Raw genomic sequence first — 18,148 nt, 5'->3', positions numbered from 1 at the left:
AAAGTTCTCTGTGTGGAAGAAATAGTTTTTCAGACATTCATCGCCTGAAGGGCCTGTGTGTGGGCCATCTGCAGATGGAAGGACTATGGTGTAAGCAGGAAACGGTAGTAAGGAAATGGAGTCAACTCTGACCATGCCACTGGGGTGTAATTCTAACACGTGCAGTAAATGCAGACATGCACTCTCCAGCCTTGGATGACACACGCCAGAATGAAGAAACTTTTTGTTCTCAGGAAAAGTTTACATTTCTTCCACTCGTAGCAATGGAAATAATTGTCACTGGATAGAGTGCTATGTTCTCTCACACATAGACTCACAAGCTGTCGCGCAGCGTTCATAAATAAATCAGCAAATTGATTCATTTGCAGATCTGTTTTTCATCCCCTTGTCCGTGGCCTTGAATTAAACCTTACTGTGTTTCATTATAGAAGGCCTATCAGATTGACGACTGGCTCCTTAGGGAGGATTTTCTGTTTCCTCAGGCTAACAAAAGCACCTGAAAGACTTCAGAGGACCTCTGGTTTAAAATAGGGTTACATTAATATTTATGGCCCTGGTGGTATTTGGCAAGTTGTGTGTGTGTGTGTGTGTGTGTGTGTGTGTGTGTGTGTGTGTGTGTGTGTGTGTGTGTGTGTGTGTGTGTGTGTGTGTGTGTGTGTGTGTGTGTGTGTGTGTGTGTGTGTGTGTGTGTGTGTGTGTGTGTGTGTGTGTGTGTGTGTGTGTGGATAGGGTGACATTTCCCTTGCGAAAGTGCTTTGCCATTGTTTTGAGACACAGGAGACTTTTGAGTTGGCGAGGGGATAAGCACGGTCCTAGGTTGTGTGATCACATGAGGTACAGGCTATATAGTCGAGCACTTTTCACCCTGGCCCTGCCACTCTACCCGCCCAGCCATCCCATGTCTCTTCGACTAAAAAGGGTGTGTGGGTGTTAATGGCCCTTCAAGAACATTGACACCTTGTTCACCTTGATCTCTTTAAATTATAGCAATATGGTTGATGCTGCAGTGACTGAATTCATGCCAACAGGTGCTTAGCAGTCAAACATTGAATGATGTGGAGTGTTGCTGTCTGATGAGGCAAACAATTCAAGGAACAGTCCACCTCATTTCAGGAAATTGCTCATACACTTATGTTGTTAAGTCCTGGTAAGATGTGAGGATGCATAGGATTTTTTTTCTCTCTGTTTGCATTGCCTCGTTTAACAGTATAGCCATATTAAGCAATGGCAGTCTATGAAACCGAGCAAAAAAACATCAAATGTCTATAAACCTCTTTGAAGAGAATGTAAAATTGGCAACATCGCTATTTAATTCCATCCAACACACACTTATTAATGGGTCAAAGTGGCTAGTAAGTGGTCTTTTCTAGCCTAGCAGAAATTTCACCAGCATTTGGCTGGCTGGCTGATGTTAATTTAGAGCCCTGACTCTAATACTAATACATCTAAGTAATGAACACACTGAGAAGAAAATGTATATGCATGTTCATGTTTAATACTTGGAAATAATCCAAATGTGTGAAAATAAAAAAGGTGGACTGTTCCTTCAAGTATGCTACACTTTCTCTGTGCAAGTCAAACTCTAGACAGAGTTTGTTAAATACACTTCCTGTTTAGCTGTTTGTCAATATTTGACCACAATGCTTTTTATTGGCCATACATTGCCACTGTATTGTGCTTAAATGTCATCAATACCAAAGTGTACCGCTTGGGGGGCTTCTCTTTGTACAGAGGCCTTTGATTGGTTAGAAAGAGAAGACATCTCTGGTGCGAAAGTATATCTGGCACCTCACTTCCTTACAGGAAGAGTAGTATCAGTGCTGAAGACAGGAAATGGTACGTAAAGAAAAGCCAGTGGATTCACTCTGACTTCAGAAACAAAGGCGGGAGTTGAGGTCCAACAAACCAGCCTCTTTCAACTGAATAACAATTCATAAGATTGAGGATGTTCTGAAGGGTCTTGCTCAGGCCAGATCTCCATGCTAGGATGCCCAAGACGGCGCTTTCGATCGGCCCTGCTTCAAGCCTCACGTTGCCGTGAGGCCGTTATCGTCAGAGGACATCTGCAGGCGAGTGGGGTTTTCATGAGAGGACGGGGCTTCCTGCTTTCTGTGGTCTCCCCATCTGTGTCGTCGACTCAGGCCTCGACTTGAGCAATGAGCCTGTGGCGGAGCGCCGCGGTGGAGGAGCTGAGTCGTGCCGAGGTGAATATGAGTTCTCCGTCATGGGGAAGGGGTACCTCGGTGCCTAGTCGGCCACCCGCCACCAGGCCCTGGCAGAAACTGCGCTCCCTCTCCACCCCCGAGCGACCGACAGACTGCGTTGACAGGACCATGATGTGCCAGAGCATCGAGTCACAGTGTGTCAGTGGGCACCGGGCCAGCAGCGACCAGTCAGTGAAGCTACCCCTCTCCAGGGGCCAGTCACTCCCTCACCCTAGGAATGTCACCAGCCGAGGAGTTCTTATGGAGCATATTCGACCCCAGCGAACCGAGGTGCGGGAACAGCCCCCGCGTAGAAGTGTGCCTCCTTACCAGAGGTCCCTGTCTGAGTCTGGGACAAGGGGGACCTCGACCACACTGCCCCTCAACGCCACATCTCTCTCTGGACTGGTCTCCTCAGTCACACGCCGTCTGGGCAGGTTCCTAAGTCTCAGGGATGACAGGTGCCTGGTGGATCCAGTGCAGGACGGTAGGCTGCTTCACTCTGTCTCTTCACGCACTGTAGTCACATGCCTACAGTCAAATGTTCATTATTTTTCTCGTCCTATGGCCAATCTAATTCTAATGCATGGTTATTTCACTGAAATTCAGTTTGAAGTGGTACATTATTTTGAGTGTTTTGTGAACCAAGTATTTTATTTCCATCATAATAATCCCACACAAATTCAAACCGTGCCTTTCTTCAAATCTGTCATGGGAAAACTAGTTTGTTCGTAAATCATTTTGTCATCCATCCTGCATCATGGCAGCTTTTGGGTAGCACATATTTTTTTCAAACCTGCTATCCTGCTCATTGACTACTATGGCTGAACTCTTGACTAAATGAACTCTGCATGAGGTTTGTAGGGCCCCAACTGTCTTGCACCGTAACCACAAAGAGCCTTGCTCGTCTGAAACCTGCTGTTGCTTCATCACTCTTGTCCCAACGTTGTGGTTAGCAAAAAATGATCTCTCTGTGTGCATGTCTGTTCATTCTCTCTCATATGCACTTACCATTCCAAATGCTTTCGGTATGTTTTTATTTTTGTAACACTCATCCTCTTAACTGCGCCATGTTCAGGGGGCCTCTAAACAGGAAGTGCATATATTTTGTACACTCACAGACTTTAACCCTTTCTGACCTCACAGTAAATAGAAGGTCTAAAAAGCGTTTCGGCTAATACATTGGGGCCATCTCAATGCCAAGTGTTCTAGCCTTGCTAGGACGTGAAACGCCTGGTGATTGGATACTTTGCAGAGTTCACACTGGGCATTGAGAAAGAGCCAGTATTTCTACATGCACACTCTTTGCCGTTGAAACATCTCAGACAAACTAACCCCATTTTCCCCCTCTGCACCTCTTTCGTTGTATATTCCCAATATTTAGGTCAGGCAGTAGGAGTATGCGAGGGAGAGCCACACCACTGAATCGTTTGATGTTTTCAGTTTCCAGGCTTATTTTTTTGTGAACACTCTCTCTTCCTCATTGAGCATTCACAACCCCCACCTCCCACAACACCACCACCCTGTGGCCCTAGGCTGTCTGTGGATTTTCCCTTTAGAATTACCATAAATGCTAATTGGCAAGCAGAGGAAGTTGTTGTATGCACCATGTATGTCTGAATAATATCGAGAGAAAAAGTCTGCACTTCGAAAGAAATCTGTGTTGCATTCTGCATTTTTTCTAGGGAAGTTAATGGAAAGAGTTTCTCCACACACACACACACACACACACAGACACGCCCACACGCACATGCCTCAAACTTCTGGCAGGGGATTCCCAAGTGAACTTTGGGGTCACAGTGGGTAAGCAGAGAGATCTCTCTTGTTTTGGAATCCAGTCCTCATTCTCTACTCCTCACTCCCCATTCTCACCCACCCAAAAAATAAAATCCACACACACCCCCACCCCACCCAAGCCTCCGACACCCCCCATCCTTCAATCTCCTCCTGCTATCCAGAAAAGGGAAACGACACAGCTTTCTTTTGTATGTAAATCCAAGTGCCCGGTTCTGCAGCCACACAAAGACGGAGAACCCACCACCTATGCCCTGATTAACCTTTCAAAAGCCAGGCCCCAGCCCCTGTCAGTCAGACTCCTGAGGAAAAAAAGACAGCTCTTGAGTTTCAATGAAATGGTGTCATGTCCCGGGAAAATCTGTGGAGAGGGTGAAGCCACTGCTCTGCAGTCCTGTGATATTATGAACTGTTCTCTCCACCACCACTTCGGTTGGGCCAGAGCCTGAAGTGTAGTCGTGTTGGCACCAGTCCAAGCTGTGCTTTTCACGTTGCCTGTTTGCCACCGTCATGGATGGTGGGTTTCTGGAACGCCAAAGGGTTCCCGGAAATTTATGCCAGAGAGGTGGCAGCCATTGCTGTGTGTGTGAACCCAAACCATTTTGCCATTGACATCTGCAGATCCAGTTAGCAATCAGCCAGCTCATAGTATGTACGTATCAGACTCACCTCTATTTTTGCAAGCAATCGACAGACATACCTTTTTAGCTTTTAATGTTATACATGCATACCATAAACCATGCCAGTCAATACAAAGACTTTCACATCCAAACAGGATGCGCCACTCAGTCAGTTAAAAATAGAAAAACAAAAACAACCAGCAGGCATGCAAATGTGCCAAAGCGTTTTTGAATATTAAACACAGGCACAGTGGGGGAGTGTCGGCTCCCCTGGGCAGCGTAGCATCGCGTATTAACTCCAGCCTAGCTGCAGCCTAGATTAATACAATGGGCCTGTTAACCCACAAATTATTTATCATGGCAGATGTTCCGGATTCTGTCACATATCCTTTAGCCTGACTCAGACTAGCCTGTATGGGTGGCGTGGTGTTAGAAGCCCTTTTGTCTGCATTCGCCCTATTATAATGTTGATTGTTGAGATGTACAGGCCTACTGAAAGTGTTGGAATGAGGCCTGTAGAAATTTGACTATACATTCAACCCTCTTATCATGAGGGAAGTCTTCCTGTTTACTTATTGTGGCATATCTGTGTAGATCTTGATTGTGTGACACTATGAACATTCCTCATTTCTTCAAAGTCAGATAAATTTTAGTTCTAGTCTGATAACACTGCTGTAAATTTTCGATGCATTCCCCAAAACATGGCAATCCTTCCTCCCTCCCCCAACCTCCATGCGTTAGCCTACATTCTGCTGAGAGCTGTCACTTGACTTGAGGTGGCAGTGGCACGCCCGTGTTTGACAACAGGGGAAGTAAGCCCCCATCTTCTTCTCTCGCTTCAGCAAGCCCCAGCCCACATCTTGATAGAATCGGTAGAGTGCTGACGTGCTGAGACGACAAGTGCGAGCGTGCTTGCCTTCTTCTTAAGATAAAGTGTTGGCGAGGGCAGGGCCAGTGCTTGGGCTTCTGCACAAGAAATCAGCTTGGCCTCAATGCTGCTGCTGCTGCTGCCCACATCTCCACAGCAGTTTGGGCGTGTCTGATCCAGCTGCAGCCCTGCATCAGTGCATTATATAAGAAAAAAAGCACACACGCATTACAACTGGACTGAATTATGAATGACATGGAGCACTCCCACTGTCACTGCAATGACACAGTGAGGCACTGGAGACTCTAGACCACCCTGTTATATTCACCCCTTCAAAAGGCACAACACACAGGAAAAAAGGTGATGCGGACCTGCATCCACCGAACAGTGACCATGCCGTTTCAATTGATGGAGGTGAATTCATGTGATTTACAATATTTTCAGCATTTTTTAAAATGGAACTGAAGTCTCTCTGATCATTTGTTATCTTCACCATAGCGTGGTGTTATATATGCACCAATGGCATGTGAAGATATTGAATGTGTTGAAGTATGGCTTACGTTTTGAAAGATGTTTAGTGTGAATCTGAGGTTTGTGCAAATCACGCACGAACACACACACACATAACATAGTCTTCATTGAGTGTGTGTGTGTATGTATGTGTGTATGTGTACGCTGTGCTTATCAACACAAGCCAAACATCTGATTGTTCCTTCTCTGTGCTATCTGGCTGCTAACAGCTGTAGTTCACACGCACGCACGCACGCACGCACGCACACTGAGGGAGAGAAAGCCAGAGAAAAAAAATCACAGCCCAATCTGTTAATTGCAGTCATTTCCTCCCACTGCAGACTCTGTCTCAGCCCCCCTTCTCTCCAGCTACCAATTAAACGTGCTAATTTGCGATGCTGATAACTGCCTATCTCAAAGTGATATCTAAATAGAGGTTTCTGAATTAGCCCTGCCTCATTATTGTCTGAATGGAAGTTGACATTTGTTTCGTGACATTCATCCATTCAACACCCACCCCCACTCAAAGCGCCAACAACTGTTGAATAGCATGCACACTGGCAGCTGAATTTGTATTGCACGGTACAGTGGCACAGTGGTCAAGGAGGAAAGCCGAGCCACTGTTTAAGTAAGCATGTTTGTTTCGGTCTGGCTCCTGTTTGCAATCGGGTTTAGGTCAGTATCACTACCACACCCTGGCTCCCATTTCCCCACCCCCGTGTCTCAACCACACCTGTCCTGTCTATACAGTATGCCTGTGTTTCTGTCTGTCTGCATCTGCACCAGTCTCAAGTCTTTCCCTTCCTTTATTCATCTCTGTCAGCCTCCGATGACGGCATACCTTAGGCAACCGTCTTCCACCCCTCACCCCCCATTCTTTTCCCCGGGCCTGACTCTCGGGAGGGAGGTGACGTCATTGCATTGTTATTGGAGTAGCTGTTTGTGTTTACAGGTTGCCATGGGTTACCGGGGCTATTCTGGTTGCCGTGGAGGCAGGTTAGTGGAGTAGGGGGTTGGGTTGGAGCTGGAAGAGGTTGCCGTCTTGATTGGAGGCTGTTTGTGCAGGCGGACTCAGTAGTAGCAGTGGCAGAGGAGCCACACAAAGCATCCTCTGTTGGCGGACGCGGCAACGTTGCGGAGGGTGTGTGCAGTGTGCTGAGCACACACACACCTGGCAGGAGGTGTGGGAATGTCGTGGCGTTGCTGTGAGGCTGAGCCAGCCCGCTGGGGTAAATCCGGGCTGCATTCCTGACATCAGTCATAATCTCGCACATAGACGTGCAACGCTTTTAGAGTGACAGACTGACATGGTGGGAAGAGAGGGAAAGAGAGAGAGAGAGAGAGAGAGAGAGAGAGAGAGGAAATGGCAAATGATGATTGCTCTGTATTTAACTGTGTCAGAAGAGAAAGATGACGTGCTATGAGAGGCATCAGAAAGACCAGTTAGGGAAGTTATCTGTTCCCATTCGTTATAACAAAACAATGAGAGGTTTTGTGACAGCAACTGAAGCTTCCTCTGATTTATATATGTGCTCCACTTCTGTTTTGCACCATCATTTAGAGAGGTATTGTTTTTATGCTTCATGTTCCTTGAAATTATTCTTTTTCCATACTGAAGGTCAGGACACTGGCTAAGTGTGCATTAGCATGGTAGAGAGAAATGTTGGCACACACTTCGATAAGGACAATGCGTGTGAACTGCACTGTCCAGAAACTGTATGTTGTTGGTGGACCAGCGGTGTGAACGCTGACTTTTTGGCTGTGTGACTTGATGTGACTTGATGTGACCTGGGGGCCGGCTGTGTTTAGCGGCCCCTTAGCATTCCGCCTCTGAAACTCCATCTCAGACAGGTGGCGCAGCCTCACCCCTAAGCCCCAGACATTCCAGCCAGGACTCCACAGAGGTAGGGTTACCCTGCTCTGCTCTGCTCTGCTCTCCCATGCTGCCGAGTCTGACCTCCCACCCACTCAACCACACACACATACATGCACGCATGTACACATACATATACACGCATGCATGTACACACAGGCATACTACATGCATTCATACATTCATATCACACACACACACACACACACACACACACACACACACACACACACACACACACACACACACACACACACACACACACACACACACACACACACACACACACACACACACACACACACACAGGACTGGACTAGGCTGTGGCCTCCTCTAGAGAGAGGCACTACAGTAGTGCCTGGTGGTGTACAAACTGGTGGGTTGGAGGGCACTGGTGTGTCAATGTCACACATGCATTCCTCACATACATACGCATAAATATAACCTACTCAAACACACGGCAGACACAGACACAAACACATTCATACAGTATGGGATGCCTTGCCGCCATTGGGCTATTCCACTCCCACAGAACACGCATGATCACAGGCAGCCAGGCGCTTGCCCCCTCTCTCAAAGGCACACACCAACACGCACATGCATGCGCACACACACACACACACACACAGACACACACACACACACACACACACACACACACACACACACACACACACACACACACACACACACACACACACACACACACACACACACGCATACATAGTGTAATGCTCCCTGTGGGGAGTGTACAGCCCCCCCAGCAACCCTTGTCGGTGAGCCATTTGTGTGCACTGAACTCCCCTGCCCCCAGGGTCATCCAGACTGACAGCTCAAGCGCCCAGCTGGCAGGCCGCCCCACAGTAATTGTTTTCAGGCCGCGCCGCCGCCATCGCACTAAACAAAAGCGTCGAATAAGGCTGGCTGGGGTGCGGCCCACTCTACTGGGGGCTACCGGCCTCGCTGGGGGAACGTGTCCGGTCCAGGACACCCGTACCGATCCGACCAGACTTCCCAACTACTAGTCCGTTGTCTGTCTGCTCCCCTCGTTCTCGATCGGGCACAGTTTGCTCCACAGTCACTGGTGCCGCCCTTCAAAATACACAGGCTCCGCCATGGAAAGAGGGTCAGTTGGTTGGAGGTGGCAGACTGTAACTGTAACAGGAGAATGTGCTTCAGTTCCAGCTTCACTGTCAGATCAACCAAGCAGGATGAACCCTGAAGACATGGCACTATTTGTTTAGTAGAAACAAGGAAGCCAGGCCCTGCCGTGGCCAAAGGGTAGGGCACTCGTCTACCATGCGGCTGACCCGGGTTCTATTTCCGGCCCGGGTCCTTTGCCGGCCCTTCCCCGTCTCTCTCTCCCCACTCGCTTCCTGTCTCTACCTTCACTGTTCTATTGTAAATAAAATAAAAAAGACCAAACATAAATTAAAAAATGAAATAAAAAAGCCAAATATACATCAAGACATTTATTACATGTCATGCCTGGTTTAGCTGCAGTTTTAGTTCTTTTGGTCCTTTCTCTTTCACTTTCTCGCAGCTCTCTTTTCTACTTTTGATGTTTCTTATCCGGCTTTCCCTCTCATTTTTTCTCAACCTTCTTACTCAGAATTAAGGCTGGAGTGGTCGTTTTGGTTTCTTTTTCTGTGTGTCATGCAGCAGTGCATTGTCACTGGCCCCTTCTGGGTTAATGCCTGTGGTAAGTTAGCTCGTATTCAGGCAGCCATTTCCTGTCTTCCACTCACCCTACCATCAACCCCCCCCCCCCACACACACACACACACACTCTCATACTCTCTCTCACACACACACACACACACACACACACACACACACACACACACACACACACACACACACACTCACACACATTCACTCACTCGTACTCTCTCTCTCTCACGCGCGCACACACACACAATCACTCGTACTCTCACACTCACACACACCCACACACTCATACTCTCTCTCACACACACACACACACACACACACACACACACACACACACACACACACACACACACACACACACACACACACACACACACACACACACAGAGACTTACACACACACACACTACACATGTACGTCAAGCCCACCCTCTTCACATGGCCTCATTTTAAGTCATGATTTCCGTGCTGAGGTCAAGGTACTAAAGATGGCTCGGCTCGTGACCTAATGTTCCCAGCAGCCCTGGCTTACATCAACATGGATGTTTTCGTGTCTATCTCTGTTAGGATTCTTACATTCTTAAAATACTGCTGCCTGTGTAGAGAGAGAGAGAGTTCAATTTATCCCCTCCCCCGTCCTCCACAAATCTATCTTGGTATTGTAAATCAGCACGGGATCAGAGAAGCTAGGGTTTGAAAAGAAAGGAGAAGTTGTTGTCATATAAGGGAAGTCCCATTCTGTTTAAGAGGACTAAAACCGCTGTAGGTGGTCTGGCTTTGAATGTGGAGGCTAGCCAGAGGCTCGCTGCGGCCAGGGACGCTGGCTGACCTCTTTGGCTGGGCCCGGGACAAAGACAACTGAAAGGGCCCCAAACCCAGTACATACAATGTAATGAGGCTCTGATTCTGGGCCCCCCTCTCACCCTGGGCGCGGGACAAGTGACCCCTTTGTGTCCCCCCTGTTGGCTGCCCTGGCTGCGGCAGTGGCACTGACATTAGCCCCGGGGAGCTGTTACGGGCTCCTCATAATGAGGGCAGGCCGGTGGCAGGCAGGCAGGCGGCACGGCAACACCCTGCCTCAGCAAATGCCCACTTCACACCAGATGACGGGGCTTATGCAGACACTCTGCTACCACTCTGCTGCCCCCCCCCTCCCTCACCCCTCAGGGCAGTGTATGACGACACCATACATACAGCACACGCTTCCACAGAGCGGGTCCTCTATATATAGCACCATAGCACATGGCCATTAGTTCTGGCGGCAAGTGTAAGAAGTCGCACCCTCTCCAAGGACCAGGACATATGGAGAGAGAAGGGGGGAAGAGGAGACACACCCGTTCAGTTCCCTGGCTTCACCGCCACACAGTTGACTTTCATAGCTCATGCAGAGAGGGAGAGCACGCTGAAGCCAGGGCTGGGCTGTTATTATGGTATACAGGGCATTTTCCCGGTGGGCCGACAGTCATCAGGGGTTGAGGGCTTTTGTTTTGGTCTATTTTTTTGTTTGGGGTTTTTTTTATTTTCCCGTACAGACCGACCCACAATTTAGATGGAGCGGCCTATCAGTGCATCCTTAGTATGCAGTGGACTGAGCCCATTATAACTGTAGTATGAGCGTAGTGGTGAGGGGCTGGTCCATGGCAAAAAATGCCCGGGCCAGTTTGTGGTGCCAGACAGTCCAGCCCTGACTGGAGCAAAGTGCAAACCATGGCAGAAGCTGTAGTTATGAACGATATGAGTCTTTCATGACCGCAAAGGTTTTGTTCAGAGCGAATATAGGAACAGGAACATGCTGTGAATAGGAGGGCTGCTACGGTGCTGTTCTCTGTAGAGCACCCTCTGGTTGTTCTGCTCTTGGTGTGCTTTGTCTCTTCAAAGCAGCCAATCCTTTCAGATGGGGCTGTTGTTTCTCTTTGTAAGTATCAAAGTGCTATGTCAATACTAGGGATGCACAATACCACTTTAAAAAAAAAAAAGAAAAAAAACTTTTTTGTAGGAAAACTCTTGAGTATGAGTGCATTAAATGTCGATTTGCCGATACCGAGTACAGATACTGATACTTTTACCACCAACATACAATGGAAATAAATGCACAGTCTTGTGTTTTCCTCCTGTGATATTTGTTTTATTGTCCATTTCCGATGTAGATTTAAATGTTAGTAAATGTATGAGGTGGTACTTTTTTCCCCATGCTGCATTCAAGTCAATGGATCTTGGTGAGCTGTTGCTTTGTTGCTTGTAATAGCACAATCAGTACCTGGATCAGCAGGTGTTTGACGAGTGTGATTATGAATATAATGAGCAAGTATCGGGTGTCTGTGCATCCCTAGCCAATACAATGTTAAGCAGAAGCAGGTGGATGAGTCGGTCAGCTGACGACAGTCATGCCGGGAATCTGTGAAGAATCCATCCAAAAATAAGGCCACCAGGCACCCTGCACTTGTCACAGTATGGCACCAACAGAGTGCACAGTCATTTTGGTATTTCTTCTTAAGTGACATGGCCTACATACCGAAACTAACCTACATCTGGAAACCTTCCTATTGTTTTGTCTGGTCATGTTCCATATGAAGTTGTGATGCTCTTAGAGTCATATCAGTATCTAGAAATGCACTCAGAGAGTGCAGAGCTCCGCCAAGGAAGCTGTTTGATAGAACATTGAACTATGTTATGCCCTATTTCTTTTCAAGCCTTTCTGCCCTCTTTTTGCAGAGTTAGAATCTCGAATGTGAAAATCCACCCTATCCCACAATGGTGAAGAATCGTTTCGTTACATATCCGGATCCAGGATTTTTTAAAATCACTCGTTGTTTTTGTCATTTCCAACAACTCCAGTTTCGTCCAAATCCGTTCATAACTTTTTGAGTTATCCTGCTGACAGACAGACAGACAGACAGACAGACAGACAGACAGACAGACAGACAGACAGACAGACAGACAGACAGACAGACAGACAGACAGACAGACAGACAGACAGACAGACAGACAGACAGACAGACAGACGGACAGACGGACAGACAGACAGACAGACAGACAGACAGACGGACAGACAAACCAACACGACCGTAAACATAACCTCCTTGCCGGAGGTAATGATGAACAAAAGGCTCTTGGACTCTGATGAAGATGGTCTAACCATCGAAACGTTAGTCATGTTGTGCACTTGAATAAAAAACACAAAGAATTACATCTGTGCTGCTCCGGTGTTGTCCTTCAAGTGATGAACAAAAGGCCTTTGTGTCTTCATGCTCAAAAAGATCCCCCATGGACATTTCTGTTCTCAGTAAGCTTTAACAATTACCATTATGGCATGTATTCATAGTCTCCAGGCAACAAGCCTGTGTTTTCGCCTTGTTTCCAAGAGGATGATGACTGCTTGCTTGGTGGATTGCTATCTCTGTCAGACTTTGCCTTCCCATCTTCCCATGGTATCACTCAACAGTTCATGGCAAATGTCACAGTGTGGAGTGAAGTGCACTATCGTAATAAATCCCCTAGTGTTTTCTCTCAAGATTATGGCACAGGGCCTGTGCTAATGGCACTGATGGTTTTGAGATAATCTGCCCAGGACACCAGATAAAAAAAAAAGATATTCCCCCACGTGTTTACTGTCTATATCTGGTTTGCGGGCAAGCTGCCGCGCGCACGTGTGTGTGCGTGTGTGTGTGTGCGTGCATGCGCGCGTGCGTGCGTGTGTCTGCGTGTGTGCGTCTGTGCGTGTGTGCACCCGGCGCAGTGATGGCTGTGAAAGCGTGTTTGTTTACTCTGTCATGACATCCGTGTTTGCATAGCAGCTGACAGGGAAACAGTTTGTGCTACCCATTCTTTGGCAGCGTCTTACTGTCTCGAGCATACAGTCGGTGGCAGTGCTGCTTTCCTCTTTTCACTCTGACTCCTTCATTGACTCCACAGTCCAGGCAGTGATCTTACACACACACACTCTATCTCTTTTCACTTTGTCTCTATCTTTTCACTCTATCTCCATCTCTCTTTCTCTTTCTCTTCCTCATTTTCTTTCTTTCTTTCTTTCTTTCTTTCTTTCTTTCTTTCTTTCTTTCTTTCTTTCTTTCTTTCATTCTTTCTTTCTTTCTTTCTCTCCCTCCCATTTTTTTTATCTGGCTCCAAAACTGCTGCTGTTTTCCCTAGTGGCTTTGTCATGCCACTGGCAAGGTGGGAGTGGAGGGTCTGGGAGCTAGCAGTGGGCAGAAGGGAAACCGTGGCAAAGCAATGACTCCCGGGTAGAGTAGAGGACAATCTCAGGACAAGAGTCCCACCCATTCCCCTGAGACGATGGCGTCACCGCCACCGACCTTTCCCTTTGCTCAGCCACGCTGTGCTGCGTCTGGAAAGATTGATGAGCCCAGAGGGGTCAGTGATGGCCCTCTTCCTTAATCAAGGGTGACACAAGGGCACATGACCTCTGACCTTAACCTGTGACCTCAGCTTTCTGTCTGCTTTGCTTTGGCTGACTGGACTGAACTCTGCAATATAAATCAAATCGAAAGGACCAGTGCATAGTGACATATGATTGTGGTGGGCGAGCAATATTTTGTGTCGTTGAGTTGAACTTGCAACTGTGTCATGAAACAAGTATTTATATATCTTATTTCCTTGGTGCTAAGATCTTCCCATAATGATGTAAGCCACAAATTAGTTAATTACTCAGGCAGCTCGTTAATTACGAGTTGCTTTCTCATGGCGGCAGAGCACATGTGACAGGGCTCTCCTCTCCTTGTAATGATGCTTCTACACTGCCCCCTACAGACTAAACTATATCAAGGAAAGCATATTTCCGAGGCCTCTAACAACTAACTCGGTGTTTTTGAGTTGTAATTGAATTTCAACACTGCCTTCTTCAAAAACATCCCACAATGCCTAGCTATGTTTCCAGGGCCCTATTTTGAGACAAGGTGTTTTATAAAGAGAGTGTCTATTATACTAAGACCAATGGCCATTCCTTTGTGCTCATTCCAAGCCCAAACCATTGGAGTGAGCTCTGTTTAGGTCTTATACCCGAGGCGTAATAGTTCCTTCTCAGTTTCTTCTTCAGACTCGCCGTCTTGTTCTCCAGACTTGGTGCAAGTGTGCAATGTTGAGTAGTTGTTTCTCTGGGAGGGTGCGTCGTGGCTACCCCCCTAGCCTGCTGTGGGGCGCTGCTGCACCGTCGTGCCTCAACCCGCTAACATGTCTCCTGTGCCCCCTCCTGTGTGCAGACGTGAAGGGCCCCCCCTCGCACCGCTTCTCCTGCGGCCAGTCGCCATTCTCCGAGGCCAGCGTGTGGGAGAGGAAGTACTGCATCCTGACCGACAGCCAGCTCATCCTGCTCAACAAGGAGGAAGAGGTAAGGAGATCTTTTCTTCCTCTCCCTGTGGCCCATCATCCCTTCCCTGCTAGTGTTAATTTCCCTTCCTTCTTCACCCCAACGCCCCCCCCCCATGCCTCAGCTCTCATTCCCTCTCTCCCTCTCTCTCTCTCTCTCGCTCTCTCTCTCTCTCTCTCTCTCTCTCTCTCTCTCTCTCTCTCTCTCTCTCTCTCTCTCTCTCTCTCTCTCTCTCTCTCCCTCTATCCTTCCTCTCATCTTGGCGATGAACAGAAGGAGGAAGAGGTAAGGAGATCTTTTTTCCTTTCCCTGTGGCCCATCATCCTTTCCCTGCTACTGTTTATTTCCCTTCATCATACCCCCCCATCCCTCTGCTCTCTCTCTCTCTCTCTCTCTCTCTCTCTCTCTCTCTCTCTCTCTCTGTCCCTCCATCCTTCCTCTCATCTTGATGAACAGAAGGAGGAAGAGTGGGGAGGAAGGGCCACAGAGAAGGGGGGCTATAGTTCTAAGAGGCTTTTCTCCCATGTGGCTGTCATTGTTCTTTATGATGAGGACACCGTGTGTTTACTCCATAGCAGGAAGCTGACCGACCTCAATTTAGTGTCCCTGCCAAACTTCATTGTACATCTGGGACAGAAACATCAACGTCAAACCCAGTGTTTAATGAATTATATACAATCGATGTAGAATTTATTTTACAATGTCATTTGTAATGCTGTAGTTTGTGAAAGATATAAATGTCGCCTCCTCAGAAGCAGAACAGTTTTTGATCATGATCCAGCTGTGTTCCTGACCCAGTCTCCCCCTTCCCCACTGCCAGCAGATGCCAGTGGACATGCACGAGAGTCCCACCGCGTCCTCCTCCAAGGGGAGGAGTCTTCGGCGGACAGTCAGCGTGCCCTCCGAGGGACAGTTCCCAGAATATGCACCAGAGGGCGCCTCCATGCTAGGTAAGCACCATCACCTTACCTTATAGTTTGCACAGGGCCATCCTTCAAATCTGAGAGAAATGGCTTGATGCAGACGCAGCAGTTGGCAGAGGCCACCACGAGCACAGTGCTTCAGCCTTACTTTTATGGTTCTTCATTTAGCCGATGCCTCGTGTGTGTGTGTGTGTGTGTGTGTGTGTGTGTGTGTGTGTGTGTGTGTGTGTGTGTGCGTGCGCAGTGGCAGTCACATTTAACGTCTTGTGTAGCAAATTGGGTATCCACTTACAGTTTCACCCAACCAACAGAATTATTCCACTGCTGCTGTGCTTTCAGATGTCCACCACGCACCACAGCTTGCCAGTGATGCCCACTTTAAAAAATAAAAAAACCCTGATTTCTGCCGTCTTCTGTGTAACGTTCTGTCAGGCAGCACAAGATCCCTGCCTCACTTGCTCGTAAGGTGCGCTGCAAATCCAAAATTGCCTGCGGTGTAATAAATGCCTCCTTAACTCATTTCAGGCACCAGTGAATAACACTTACAGAGCAACCCAGCCAGATCCCGCCCCGCCCCGCTCCTCTCTTCTGCCCTCCTCAGCACCATCTGCACCAAAAGCAATTATTATGATGATGTATTTTATTCTAGCGCATAACCCAGATCATAGCTGCAAATCCTTGCTGCTACTTTCGGTGGCTAGGTGAGTGCACCCCCCAGATTGTGTAAGCCAGTCAGTCTTGGCTAGCATGGGGACGCCATCCTATATACTCCACCCAAAGATTTTGGCTCCACACCTAGTCTGGCGAAACCCTCCTAGCACGGTTTGTTCACTGTTTAGCCAATCAGCAAACAGTTGAGAGTGGTGACGCAGAACTCACCCGCAAAGTCCGTTACTGATTGGTTAAGGTAACACTATTCACACTTTCTTTTTGTTATTTGTATGCTTTTGCGACACTATATCGTAACAGTTATGCTAATAAAGCACATTATGGGTTATTTAAATTCGGAACTTCAATGAATTTAAATGGCAGAGTAAGATCAGACCGTCTCCCACCCTCCACGGAGACGGATTCCTCTTAGCGCCTTTCGTCCAGGCTAAGTCTTGGCCAAAGACATGGGCCACTGAAAAGATCCAATTATTGGGCACCCTTCCCTTCAAAACACCCCTATGGTTTTCAGTTGACTCTGCACCACCCCCCCTGCCGGTGAGGCCCCGGAAGGCTTTAATGTATATCCTCCTTTATACGTAGGTGGTCTTAACGGCAGATAAAATGAAATGAAAAGAAAGAAAAAAGTGTTGCCAGCTGCACGTATATATTATAGAAAAGGGGAGCTTAGTAGCAGTGAGCTGTGCGTGTGTCCGTGTGCGCGTGTCTCTGTCTGTGTCTGTGTATGTGTGTGCATGCGTGCGTGAGTGACCAGAGTAGAGTGACTCTTGCAGCGTTCTCTCTCCCTGTCCTGCCGTAGCGGATGGCTTCTCCTATTGTTCTCAACAGCAGTATCCTTCTCATCCTGTTTGTCCCCCACCGTCCCCCACAGTAGGGACATCTCCCATTTTAATCTGCTCCCAGTGCGCCCCGGACCGCCAGGGAAGCTGACAAGGGGGGACAAAGGGGTCAGTTGTCCCGGGGCCCAGGGAGATGGGGGGCCCCCAAAATTGGGTCCTCATTACATTGAATGTGTTGGGTGGGGGGGCCTTTCAAATGACTTTGTCCTGGGCCCAGCCAAAGCTGTCAGCGGCCCTGCGGAACGCACAGGCTTTTCACAGCTGGATGGGATGCAGAAAACAGCCACGATTAGGGTGATGAGATGACACGCGATTGTGTTTACAGGGAACAGTATGCTTGCGTGTGTTATGATTTGGATTTCACATTAGAGATGATAGGATTTTAGACGTTACTGTCATTGTGCATTACTGAAAACATTAGTTGAAAAGCACCGTGTCTTAGAGTCGTGTCTTGGTTATTATCCTGTCTCAGTAATTGTGTAATATACACCTTCAGCAGTTTTTTTGCTAAGCATCATCCTCTGCCGAGTCCTTGTCTGTCTTTCTCTCTCTGTGTCTTTCTCTCTTTGTGTCTTTCTCTGTCTGTATCTTTCTCTTTCTCTCTCTCTCTCTCTCTCTCTCTCTCTCTCTCTCTCTCTCTCTCTCTCTCTCTCTCTCTCTCTCTGACTCTCTCCCTCTTTCAAGCACAATAACAGTTGTTGTAAATGACTACAGTGGGACTTAGATGCTTGCTACAGTGGGTGGAATAGAGAATGCAAGGCAAACAGTGGCCAACCTTGTGTCAAGCCACCCATCTTCAAGAGCCGATGCCCCCCTCCCCACACCACCACCACCACCACCACCATCAGAGCTGT

The 18,148-nt window shown here is 47.9% G+C and overlaps 1 protein-coding gene across 8 annotated transcripts in view; it reads left to right on the top strand.

Annotated features, from left to right (window-relative positions):
• rasal2 (RAS protein activator like 2) overlaps window positions 1-18,148 on the top strand; it is a 70,803-nt gene that overhangs the window by 21,652 nt on the left and 31,003 nt on the right. For 2 of the 8 annotated variants that reach the window (XM_063218901.1, XM_063218899.1), the window contains exons 1-3: window positions 1,269-2,691; window positions 14,757-14,884; window positions 15,687-15,813. In XM_063218901.1, coding sequence (XP_063074971.1) covers window positions 2,157-2,691; window positions 14,757-14,884; window positions 15,687-15,813 — 790 coding nt within the window. In that variant the 5' untranslated portion in view covers window positions 1,269-2,156. Of the gene's footprint in view, window positions 1-1,267; window positions 2,692-14,756; window positions 14,885-15,683; window positions 15,814-18,148 lie in introns of those variants that run through there. The other 6 variants (XM_063218902.1, XM_063218903.1, XM_063218905.1 and 3 more) reach the window with 5 other exon arrangements.

The sequence above is a fragment of the Engraulis encrasicolus genome, chromosome 16, assembly GCF_034702125.1.
Source record: "Engraulis encrasicolus isolate BLACKSEA-1 chromosome 16, IST_EnEncr_1.0, whole genome shotgun sequence".
In the NCBI taxonomy this organism is placed as follows: domain Eukaryota; kingdom Metazoa; phylum Chordata; class Actinopteri; order Clupeiformes; family Engraulidae; genus Engraulis; species Engraulis encrasicolus.
The sequence above is the reverse complement of the archived record's forward strand: the minus strand, read 5'-3'. Positions and strand labels throughout refer to the sequence as shown.